Genomic DNA, 12,462 nt, shown 5'->3' with positions numbered 1-12,462 from the left:
CTTTTCTCTCCTATTTAAGTCTTTGAAAAGGTCTTTTTCTTTCTTCTGCTAGCAATCATGGTTATTTTAAAAACCCTAATAAGATAATACAAGGTACTAATTCATAACAAAATTAAGCCTTTTACCATGACTTTTGTTTAATTTGAAAACATAACTTGTTTACAAGAAATACAGCTGAGACATGTAATCATAAACCCACAATATTTACATTTTATTAATAATTGGTCTATGCTTCAGTAAATATAATTAACCTACCCAGCTTAACTAAAGTACGTCTTTTTAAAACTTCACAGCTGGAGTTTCCTCTTGCTAAATAATTCTATAATTTCAGCATGGCTTACCTATAAAACATCACAGTCTTATCATTTTAGGGTAAAAGGACAAAGATGAAATGGTCTGTATCTTCATCTTATTGTTGAGTAAACAGAAAGCAGAGATATTAAGAGAGTTGCCTAAGATTGTCTTTCAATTAAGTTGGACAGACTTAGCACAAGAAACCAGATCGCCTCTCTCCTGAGCCAGCAGTCCTCAACCTCTTTGGCACCAGGGACCGGTTTCATGGAAGACAATTTTTCCACCAGGAGGGGTATAGTTCTGGGATGAAACTGTTCCAGCTCAGATCATCAAGCATTGGTTAGAGTCTCATAAGGAGCAAACAACCTAGTTTCCTCACATGCACAGTTCACAATAGGGTTCACGATCCTATGAGAATCTAAAGCCACTAATAATTAACAGAAGCTCAAGTGGTAATACTCACCCACCTGCTGCTCACATCCTGCTGTGTGGCCCAGTTCCTAACTGGTCACAAACTGGTACTGGTCTGCAACATGGGGGTTGGGGACCCCATCCTAGGCCATGTTATTTCTCATTTTTTTTCTATAAGGCTAAATTTTTTTGAGATACTACCTTTATAAACATATGAATTCAGTAATGAATTATACAATCTGATTTTATAATTGGAATTCTTTCTAACACATAACTCCTTAGAGTGGACATGAGCCAGGGAGGGAAGACAAGAATGAAAATACCCACTTAAAATTACTGCAAAAGCTATAAATACAAAAAATAATTAAGTTAGGGACCTAATGTGGGCATTTCTAAGGCCAATGCACTCTATAAGAAATAAATTTGTGAACAATCATTGGACACCTATGTTTTCAAAGTAAATCAAGCATTTTTCAGTTAGACAAATGAAAATATCCGAGCATAGGTTACTTCAGCTGGTCTTTCAGACAATGTCAAAACAGGCTCGTAAATGAGGCAAATACTGTCAAAAATGCCCCATCTAATATGATAGTAATATACTCAACAAATATTGTTCACTTGGCTCCTTGATATGGCATTGAGCTTACTTTTGTTTCCTGAATCAGTTTTCTTAACTCTCTCACAAACTTTGGGAAAAAAGCTTTCAATAATGTAGGAAAAGTTCCCAATTAAAGGTTGAGATACAGGGTTTCCACTTTGGTTCTCTACTCCTCAGCCTCATAAAGGCCTTTAAGAAGAGTTGTTTAGAGAGCATATATGTGCTAAATTGTCTTCTTGTTGCCAAAAGTAGTTTACAGTATCTTACCTTCCTATTAGGCACAGTGACTGGCTCTATCACCTACATAGATACCTGCAGCATAGTGTAGGCAGATTTTAAACGTAACCTTTCACATATTGAAAGGCTGCCTTTGTTCTGTGTTGTATCTAACCATTTATTCTGAGCCTTTTGTCACCATTTGGTTTATTTGCAATCCACCTTTTCTTTTTTTTGAGACAGAGTCTCACTCTGTAGCCCAGGCTGGAGCGCAGTGGCGCAATCTTGGCTCAGTGCAACCTCTGCCTCCTGGGTTTAAGTGATTCTCCTGCCTCAGCCTCCCAAGAGACTGGGACTACAGGCGCACACCACCACACCCAGTTAATTTTTGTATTTTTAGTAGAGACAGGGTTTCACTATATTGGCCAAGCTGGTCTCAAACTCCTGACCTCGTGATTTGCCCACCTCAGCCTCCCAAAGTGCTGAAATTACAGGTGTTTGCAATTCACTTTAAATAATTTTTTAAATATTTTATTGAGTGAATATAATAAAATTCACTTATTTCAAGCGAAGAGTTCAGTAAGTTTGCTCAATGTATAAATCTGTGTGACAACCACAACAATAAAGATATGGAATATTTTCTGTCATCTTCAAAGGTTCTTTTATTCCCCCTTTGCAGTCGATTCACCTTTCAACTCTCAGCCCCAGGAAGACACTGACCTGCTTTTTGTCATGATAGTTTACTTCGGATATTTTACAATCTCATATAAATAGAAATCTATGTATTCTTTTGTGTCTAGCTTCTTTTGCTCAGTTTAATGTTTTTGAGAATTTTATGTTTATCGTTAGTTTATTTCTTCTCATTGTGGAGCAATGTTTCACTGAGTAGTATTTTTTTTTATCCACTTAACAGTTGGATAGACATTTTGATTATTTCTAGTTTTTGGCTACAATGATTAAAGCTGCTATGAATGCTAGTGGATAAGTCTTTGTGGTCAGGCGTGGTGGCTCATGCCTGTAATCCCAGCACTTTGGGAGGCCGAGACAGGTGGATCTCTTGAGGTCGGGAGTTCGAGACCAGCCCGACCCCATCATCATGCTGAAACCCCATCTCAATAATTAAGAAAAAAAGAAAAGTTTTTGTGTGACTACAGTCATCCCTCAGTATATGTGAGGAATTCATTCTAGGAACCGTTCCCCTTAATAAAAAAAATCCATATACTCAACATATACTTAACTCCCGCAGTCAGCCCCACAGAACCTGCAAATATGGTATTTTCAATCCACATTTGATTAAAAAAAATCCATATAAGTGGACCTGTGCAGTTCAAACCCATGTTGTTCAAGGGTCAACTATGTATGTTTTCATTTTCAGTAAGTACTTAGAAGTGGAAATGCTAGGTGATATTATAAGTACATTTTTAACTTCATAAGAAACTACTGGTGGCTCATGACTGTAATCCCAACACTTTGGGAGTCTGAGGCAGGCCAATCATGAGGTCAGGAGATCAAGACCCTCCCAGCCAACATGGTGAAACCCTGTCTCTACTAAAAATACAAAAATTAGCTGAGTGTGGTGGCTCATGCCTGTAATTGCAGCTACTTGGAAGGCTGAGGCATGAGAATCCCTTGAATCTAGGAGGCGGAGGTTGCAGTGAGCCGAGATCATGCCACTGCACTCCAGTCTAGTGACAGAGTGAGACACTGTCTCAAAAAAAAAAAGAAAAAAAGAAGAAACTACAAAACTGTTTCACAAAGTAGGCATATATCTTTATATTCTGCCCAATAATGTATAAAAATTTTGTTTCCTCCATATTCTTGCCAACACTTGAAATTGTCTTTTTAATTTTGGTCATTCTAAGGGGTAGGTAGTATGAACTCGTGAAGCTTTAATTTACATTTCCTTCATGAGTAATGACATTGAACACCTCTTCATGTTCTTAGTGACCATTTGAAAATATTCTTTTGTAAAATATCTATTGAAAACTTTTGTCCACTTATTAATTGTTTGTCTTACTGAGCTGTAAAGGGTTCTTTATATATATTGCACATAAATTCTTCATTTTATACATATATTGATAAAATTTCCTCCATGTCTATGGCTTACTTTTTTATTTTCTTAACAAGGTCTTTTAATGGAGCGAAGTTTATAATTCTGATGAGTCCAGTTTATCAGTTTTTTAAATCATTGTGCTTTTTGTGTCCTAAAAACAACTGGATTATCTAAATTACACTAATATTTCTCCTCTGATTTCTTTTGGCAGTTTTATAGATTTAGTTATGTTTAGTTCTATGATGGATTTTTGGTATAATGAGATAAGTGTTGGGGTTCATATTTTTCCATTTGGCTATATATTTTTCCAGAACCAGTTTTTTAAAAGACTATTCTTTATAAATTGAATTACTTCAGTGCTTTTGTCAGAAATAAATTGACCAGGTGATCAAATAGATGCATCTATCTCTGGACTCTCTATTATGATACTTGCACTATAGGTTTATATTGTTACCTGCTTTCAATTTGTTCCATCTAATCTTCATTTTCCCTCTATTTTGGCCCTCTTTTGGATTAGTTGAGTATTTATCAGTACTCCATTTTACATTTTCTAATGGCTTTTTTATTTACTTTAGTAATTGCTCTAGGGTTTACAATAGTATCTTTACTTATCACAGTTGAATTTTTAATAACATTATATCACTTTGCATCTAATGTAAGAAACTTACAATGCTACATTTCCATTTACTTCTTCCCTTTTATTCTATTGTTGCCATACATTTCATTTCTACAAATATTATAAACCCTACAATTTGTTTTTATTTTTGCTCCAATATTATATTTTAAAGAAAATTTTTAAAAGGCTTTTATATTTATCCATATATTTATAATTTCCACACCCTTCTTTGTGTAGATCTGAGTTTCCAATAGGTATCATTTTCCTTCTACCTAAATTACTTCCTTTAACATTTCTTGCATTACAAATCTTCTGGCATTAATTTATTTTAACTTGTGATTGCTTGTCAAAAAGTATTTTGCCTTCAGGTTTGAAATATTTTTCAGTTGATATGGAATTCTAGGTTCATATTTTTTAAATTCCTTTTCATTTTTCTTTTAGAACTTTAAAGATGTTATTTTATTATCTTCTGGCTTGCATTATTTCCAACAATAAATCAGTGAAAATATTTACAGTATCTGTTTTCTTTTATGTAATATGTCTTATTTTATAGTTGATAAGGACTTTTTGTCACTGCTTTTCAGTTATTTGGCTATGATGTGCCTTGTTTTTGTTTTCTTTGTATTTTTTTTGCCTAGGGTTTGTTGAGCTGCTTGGACCTAAGGATGTTTAATTTTTATCAAATTTGAAAATTTTTCAGCCATTCTTTCTTGGAATATTTTGTCTTTTGCTAGCCCCACTTCACTCCCCCTCCCACTTTTTCTGGTTCTCAATTACATGTATATTATACCTCTTGTCATTGTCCCACAGGTCACTGAGACTGTATTCTTCCTTGCTTTTTTCTGTATTGTTTTTGCTTTTAAACCTTCTTTCTCACTGTTCTTTTGTTTGGATACTTTCTATTTTATCTTCAATTTCAGTAATTTTTTTTTCTGCAGTGTCTAAATTACTATTAAGACTATATGGTGACTTTTTATTCCAGGTATCTTTAACTTCTAGCAGTTCTATATAGTTTCTTTTCATATTTTGTGTTTTCTTATTTGAATATTCTTATACATATATGATGTCTGTTTTAAACCCTAGTTGCTCATTCCATCATATCTTTCATTTCTGGGTAAATTTCTATTGACTTACTTTTCTCTTGATTATGGATCACATTTTTTTCCATGTCTGGTAATTTTTTATTGGATGCAAGACATTAACAGCATTATATTGTTGAGTCTCTAGATTTTGTTTTCTTCCATTACTGATTTTGTTGTATTGTGTTACTTGTGTATCACCTTGATCATCTTGAGAGATAGTTGTTTTCAAGCTTTATTAGGGCAGATCTAAAGTAGCTTTTATTCTAGGCCTGGTTTAGCCCATTTATTAAAACATTACCTTTTTGGGTGTCCTTTGAATGTCAGATAGGCCATGACATCTTGCCACTCTGGTCTGAACTCAGACCTTGCCAGTCCTGTATGAACTCTGAGAATTGTTCAACTAATAGTTTCCCAGTAGTTGTTTTTCACTTGTCTTCCTATAGTCAACCTTTCCACTGCCAGCCTACTATTCTGTGTAAGATGGAAAGGAAAACTTATACAGATTTCTGGAGCTCTTTCCCTATGTAGATTCATCCCTTTGGTACTTTTCTCAGAAAATTCCAGCTGCCATCCTCCTCTGTCTCTTCATCTCCATGAGACTTTCATGGTTTGCTTGACTTTCGGCTTCTGGAACTGTGATCCTGAAATACATTCAGACTTTACCTGATTTGATTTCTTTTAAAGGGAATTACAGTGTTTCCTGTTGTCTAATATATGAAAATAGTTATTTTACATATATTTCCCTATTTTCTAGCTTTCATGGCAGGAGAGTGAATCTGGGACCAGTTACTTTATTATCACTAAAATAAAAGTTCTTCTTCAAAGTTACAATCATTTTTAAAAATAACATGATTATCTCAGGTAACAAGCCCACTAGACACATAATAAAATATTTGGAATTGGCTTTATCAGCTATTGACTGAAAACACTAATTTCCTAAGTAACATCCCTAAAAACAAAGAACTCTCAGTGTACTATTTTTTACTTATTAATTATATCATTTTCTTGGCCACTAATATATTCATACCACAAATCAGTAGTTCATTTGAGAATAACTTACTTGCTATACAGCTACTTTCAGGAACAACTGAACATGTTACAAGATACTTGCTATGCTAAGTAACCAAATTATCTCAGCCATTCATAATTATTTTGTGCAATTGTACTTTAAAAAGGAATGAACAAATTACAAGAAAAATTCACACCAGAGATTGATTTTTTTTAATAGTTTTAAGATATTTTCAGAAGTATTCATTCTTCTGTTCTTCTATAAGTTAATGCAGTGCTCTATGGTGAAAAATGTTTTACATAAAATTCCTGTTTGTGCCTCTTTTCTTCCTCTGTTTTTTTCCCAGCACAAGGTTCACTCTGGGCCAGGCATGGTGGCTGACACCTGTAATCTCATTTTTAGAGGCCGAGGCAGGCGGATCACCTGAGGTCAGGAGTTCCAGACCGGCCTGGCCAACATGGTGAAGCCCCGTCTCTACTAAAAATACACACACACACAAAAACATACAAATTAGCTGGATGTGGTGGTGGGTGCCTGTAATCTCAGCTACTCGGGAGGCTGAGGCAGGAGAATCGCTTGAACCCAGGAGGTAGAAGTTGCAGTGAGCCAAGATCATGCAATTGCACTCCAGCCTGGACAACAAGAGAGAGACCCTGTCTCAAATAATAAATAAATAAATAAATAATTTAAAAAAATAATAATAACAAAATAAAATTTTAAAAAAGATTCATTCTGGTTGGACAAAAACTCTATGTTGGAAATCCCACCCAGTCCTGTCTTTTTTCCACTGGAATTTATACTCCAAAATTATCTCTCCCTTTCTTCTTACCATTAAAAGCTCTCAGACTACCTCCCATCTAGTCCCAAAGGAAAACCTTTAAGTTACCTAAACTAGAAGTTTGCCAACCATTGCCTTTGGACCAAATCCAACCCACCATGTTAATAAACCTTTATGGGAAATGGCCATGTTTATTCACTTAGGTATTATTTGTGGATAATTCTGTGCTTCCACAGTAAAGATGAGTAGTTGCAACAAAGTTGATCTGTCTTACAGCTTAAAATATTTATTATGTGGTTATTTATGGAAAAAGTCTTCTGACCTCCGGCTCTAATTAAATCATATTGTGATATTAATGACAAATGCTTAATGTGTGTGTGTCCTTTTACAGACAATTGCATTTTTATAACAAATGTATTAAAATATAATTTATATACCATAAATTTCATCCTTTTAAATGTAAAAATATCACAGTTCAGAGGTTTTTAGTAGATTCACAGAACTGTGAAACCATCAGCACCATTTAATCTTAGACAATTTTAATCATCCCAAAAAGAAACCCTGTACACATTAACAGTCCCTCCCCAGTTACTGACAACTACTAATCTATTTTTTGTCTCTATATTTTGCCATTTCTGAACATTCTGTATAAATTGAATCATACAGTATGTGAATTTTGTATCTGGTTTCTTTCACTTAGTATAATATTTTCAAGGTTCATCCATGTTGTATCATGTATCAGAACTCCATTCCTTTTATTGTTGAATAATAGTCCATTATATGGAAATATATATATTGCTTATTGATTCATCAGTTGATGGGCATTGGTGTTGTTTTCACTTTTTGACTGTTATGAATAATGCTGGTATGAACATTAGCGTACAAGTTTTTGTGTGAATATTTAAAAAAACTTCTTTTAGTTCTATACCTAGGAGTAGAATTGTTGTAAACTACCAAAGAATTGAAGGCATGTCCCAACACACACATAGTTTGCTACTCTTCCTTAGCCTTTATATCCTGCTTGCACAGAGCCTCCAGATTAGTCAGAGGTGAGAGATTAAGGCTTTCTCAGGACTTTCTTGGATATGTGCACAGTCCTGTATGTGTGTGTCCTTCTAGATCCCCAGGAGTATAGCAGAGATATTCAAAATTCCTCCCCATTATGTACATGTACATCTCGTTTCTCAGTTTTTCTTTCTTTCTTTTTTTAAATTAGCTTCTTGTTTGCCACCAGTATTACTACCTCAGGCAGCCACAGAGTTAAACCATTGCTGCTGACTGTTTTGACAAAACATCCTGGGGATAGGACATTTTCAGTCACTGAGTTAGTTTGAATAAGGATAAGCATTGTGAACAGCGCTTATTCCAGACAAGGCAAATAGTGACAATTTGGGAGACTGGGACTGACTATGTGGATAGGTCAGAACATACTCTGCCTCTTCCAGTGGCTGTTAGGCTTTTATAACTACCATGGCTTCAAGGCTGCTTGTTTTTAAGGCCATAGTAGAACTTGCTGAGGAATGGGAGCTGGGAAGAGAGCAGGTTAAAATGCCACAAAGCTCACTGTTGTTACCAAGATTCAGCTGATTTTCTTGAATAAATGCTCCTTGGATTGTTGCAAGCCTGTGGTTAATTTCCAGAGTTCTCAAAAAATTTTCACAGTTTTTGCCAGTGTTCTGATAGCTTTAATGGAGGTGCAGATTTTCCCAGGTCTTCACTCCATCATTCTGGAAGTGCTTCTCCACACTTTATTTTTAAAGCATGCCTGAGGAAACCAATGCCTTCATTAAAATTAATGGCTTTCTAATTCTGAACTTTTAAGAAATTTGAATCTACAGCCAGAGATACTGGGGAATTCATATGTTACTCCATAGACTATGGACAATTTTAGACATACGTAAGATTTTCTCTAATTCTAGGGCATTGCAGAGCAATTACAGAAGATGGAGGATTGGTCTCAGTTAAGAATAGGGCAGGTTAAATTGCCTCAGCACTTTTATAGAGGACTATTTAAATACTGCAGTAAAAGTAGAAAACGGAGAGTCAGAAGCTTGGCTGCTAACTTAGATGCTACATTTATTTGGAGTGGCTGGGTATGGCGTGTACGTAGAGACTGTGGATTGCTCCAAGCCATCCACAATCTACCCCTGTGTGAACAGCTTGATCTGACTAACTAGAGAATACACCCTTGCCTTACTACTTACTGTCTGATCTACCACTTCCTATCTGGTTTATCAGTGTCTTTATCTTCAAAAACTGAGAAAATTAGACCACAGCTTGTCTAGATTAAATTTTTACATTTCTAACACCTAAAGTTATGATGCATCAAATAAACTAATTTTCTAAAGTAGGAAAATATGCTAATGTATTTGCAGATTTTCAATGACGTTTTGTTACTTTTGACTCCCAAGTTACTTATCATTTATCAGGAGACCTTAACTCCAATGACTTCTGGTTGGTAAATATATTAATAGAATAATTATTTAGACCAAACCTTTTTACTTAGAAATATTCAGATGTAATTTCCATTGCTTTTATAAAGCCATACTAGGTTACTGTTTATTGCATATAACATCTTTCTTAACAGTAGCTTGAAAAACTCCCACTAAATTACCTTTGTTTTGATTCTTCTAAATTATAGAAATTTTAAAATAAAAATAATGAAGTTTCTTTTTGGAAATCCCACCACATCTGTTATTACCAAAAATCTAAAAGATTATACTGATAAAAATTAGTAAACAATTAGTATCTTAGTGAACATACAAAAACTGGTTTATATCATTCTTAGGATTGCTGCTCATGGCCTAAAGCACATTCTCAATTTAGGACCCTCATTCAGCCCCTTTCTACGGGCTCCTGATTACTGTGTTGTAAAAGGAAGTAGAGTCACAGTTCTTTACAACTTTGTATGTGCTCAGCTGTGACATATTTGTTATTTTCTTCTTAATAGTCTTAAATAGAGTCATGGAAGGTGAAAACTGACAAAGACCGTAAATATCATCTTGTCCAGCCCTTCTCGCCCTCTCCCCTCGCCACTTTATAAATGAAGACACCAAGGCGCCTCTTAAAGTTTCTATATTTTAATGTTGGTTTGAAACATTTGAAAATTAATTAGATAATGATGCAGGTAGTCTTTAAGTTATATGATTCTAACCTGAATTTTATGTTTCTTTGTTTTCATTTGTTAATTTAAAATGAAAAATGGAAATAAACTATAATAATAAAAATCAATAATAAAAAATTATTATCATTTTAAATAATCCTTTCCCTTGCTTCTCTCCTTTATGCTAATAATGAAGAATTAATATTTTGGGCTTTTAGCAGATGGATTTTAGGCTATTGTATTTTTCCTATGCTATGTGTCTTGGCAATCTAGGGACCAATTCTAACATTTTGCTGATAAGGAAACTCTTGATAAGATTTTAACACTGCATTGATTGACCATTTGTAAAGAAAGAAGAAAGAAAGGAAAGAAGGAAAAAGGAAGGAAAAAAATTACCTGAAATTCCATCAGTCATTGATAATCACCATTAACATTATAGAGTACATCTTTTATTTATTTTATATATGTGTGTAGATATATATTTTTAAGAAAAATAGGGTATCATACTCTTTTCTAATCTACTTTTATTTTTACTACACAATATATGGCTTTAGGCTGCGTTGGTGGTATAGTGGTGAGCATAGCTGCCTTCCACAATATATGACTTTATTGTATAGATAGAAATACTAGAGCTACTTATACAAATCACCTATTATTGGACATTGATTGGTTTTAATTTTTCCTTCTATCCTTTGCATATTTATAATTAATTAGAAAAAGTCCTATAGAAAGGAATATGCGAGTCAACTGATAAGTAAAATGTTGAAGCTTTGACATTATTGCCAAGTTATCATCTAAGGTCATACAATTTATGTTCTCATCAGAAGAGTCCAAAACTACCAATAAATATATGTACTGTTATCTTATTGCCATTCCTTTTATTACCAAGAAGAAGAAACTTTTAAAAAAACTGTTTTATAGAAATCAATGATATGATTTCTTGGTTAAAAGCAGCTCTCCTTTCCTGTAGCTTTAAACTAGATTATTATGAAACTGAATTCTAGCTGAGCAAGGCACAACTGATTTGCTAGGTTCTGCTAACCATAATATGCCATCTGATTTTAAAGTCTCAACGTGCGTGGAGTACGAGCTAGAGGTCATACGATGCTTGAGATTGGCACTGACCGATGCCGTCAAGGACATTGTACAGCAGATAGTATCTGTGATAAGCTCTAGGAGAAACTGTGAGACAAACCTAAATAAGCACAGTGTTCCTGATTGTTTGCTTGAGATCATGCCAAAAGAATGGAATTATAGTCCAAAAGAAACTACAAGGAAAGAATCAAGCAAAAGTAAGTATACTTGTTTCTCTTTAAGAACATACATCTGAAGAAGCAATTTTCTAGGATATGCAATCAAGTAAAATTCCAAAAGTTATAAGAATCATGAACTATATTAATCTTCCTTCCACTAAGTATATTTGGGACCCTTAATTTTATTTTTATTTTTACTATGAGCCACATGATCAAGGAAACTAGAATGGAAGATTATTCAAATGGTCATCTTCCTTATTTAACTACCAGTTCAGGATTTTCTGTTATATTTTGTGTTCAGGCTAATATTCACAGATGAGTCACATGATTTTGACTACTTTTCTTAAAATCTGTTGAGTAACTTAAAATCCATACTCTAGAGAAGATTTCTCTGATATTCCATTTAATTATTCTTTAAGTTTTTTCCCTGCAAACACTAATTATTACCTTCCTTTGTTGAAACACCTACATTTGTAGATTTTAGGTCAAAAATAGCACCCAGTTTGGTAAGTACATGTATTTTTCTGACAGGGTATTTTTTACCCCCCCAGTACCTCTGGTTCTAAATTGAGCGCATTGTTCCTATTCAGAATAATGCATCTACCAAGTGTACTTAAGAACCATCAGTTACCTACATTATTCATTTATTTTATTAGTCAAGTCCTCTCTTCTTAGTTTCTCCCTACCTAGATGTTTCTACTTTTCCAGAATTTCACAAGATTCCTTTGAATGGATATTGTGTACCTGTATTCATGAATCTTCTTTTGATTTTTAAAATAAAACTTTTTTCTTTCATATTCATCCTTAAAGAAGAATATTTTCACTACTTCTAAGAAAACTTTCTCTAGTTTTTCTGGAGAAACTAGAGAAAGTTTCCTTAGAGTTAGTGAAAATATTTTTTCTCTAACTCTAAGGACACTGTCAACAATAAAATACTCCAGCTGAACTCACTAAAGTCAATTGGAGGGTCTAGGCTTTCTTTCATTCTTCTCCATGGAGATCCTAAATAATGTGACCTTATGTTACAAACTCAAATCAATTATCTATCT

At 34.1% G+C, this 12,462-nt stretch overlaps 1 protein-coding gene across 5 annotated transcripts in view; it reads left to right on the top strand.

Moving 5' to 3' along the window:
• KIAA0825 (KIAA0825 ortholog) overlaps positions 1-12,462 on the top strand; it is a 457,524-nt gene that overhangs the window by 187,103 nt on the left and 257,959 nt on the right. For all 5 annotated transcript variants that reach the window (XM_064376145.1, XM_064376144.1, XM_012477515.3 and 2 more), the window contains one exon: positions 11,228-11,452. In XM_064376145.1, the coding sequence (XP_064232215.1) occupies positions 11,228-11,452 (225 nt within the window). The remainder of the gene's footprint in view (positions 1-11,227; positions 11,453-12,462) is intronic.

Source organism: Aotus nancymaae, unplaced genomic scaffold, assembly GCF_030222135.1.
Source record: "Aotus nancymaae isolate 86718 unplaced genomic scaffold, 86718_ANA_hifiasm-v0.15.2.pri h1tg000014l, whole genome shotgun sequence".
Taxonomy (NCBI): domain Eukaryota; kingdom Metazoa; phylum Chordata; class Mammalia; order Primates; family Aotidae; genus Aotus; species Aotus nancymaae.
This window is presented reverse-complemented; position numbering and strand designations above follow the sequence as displayed.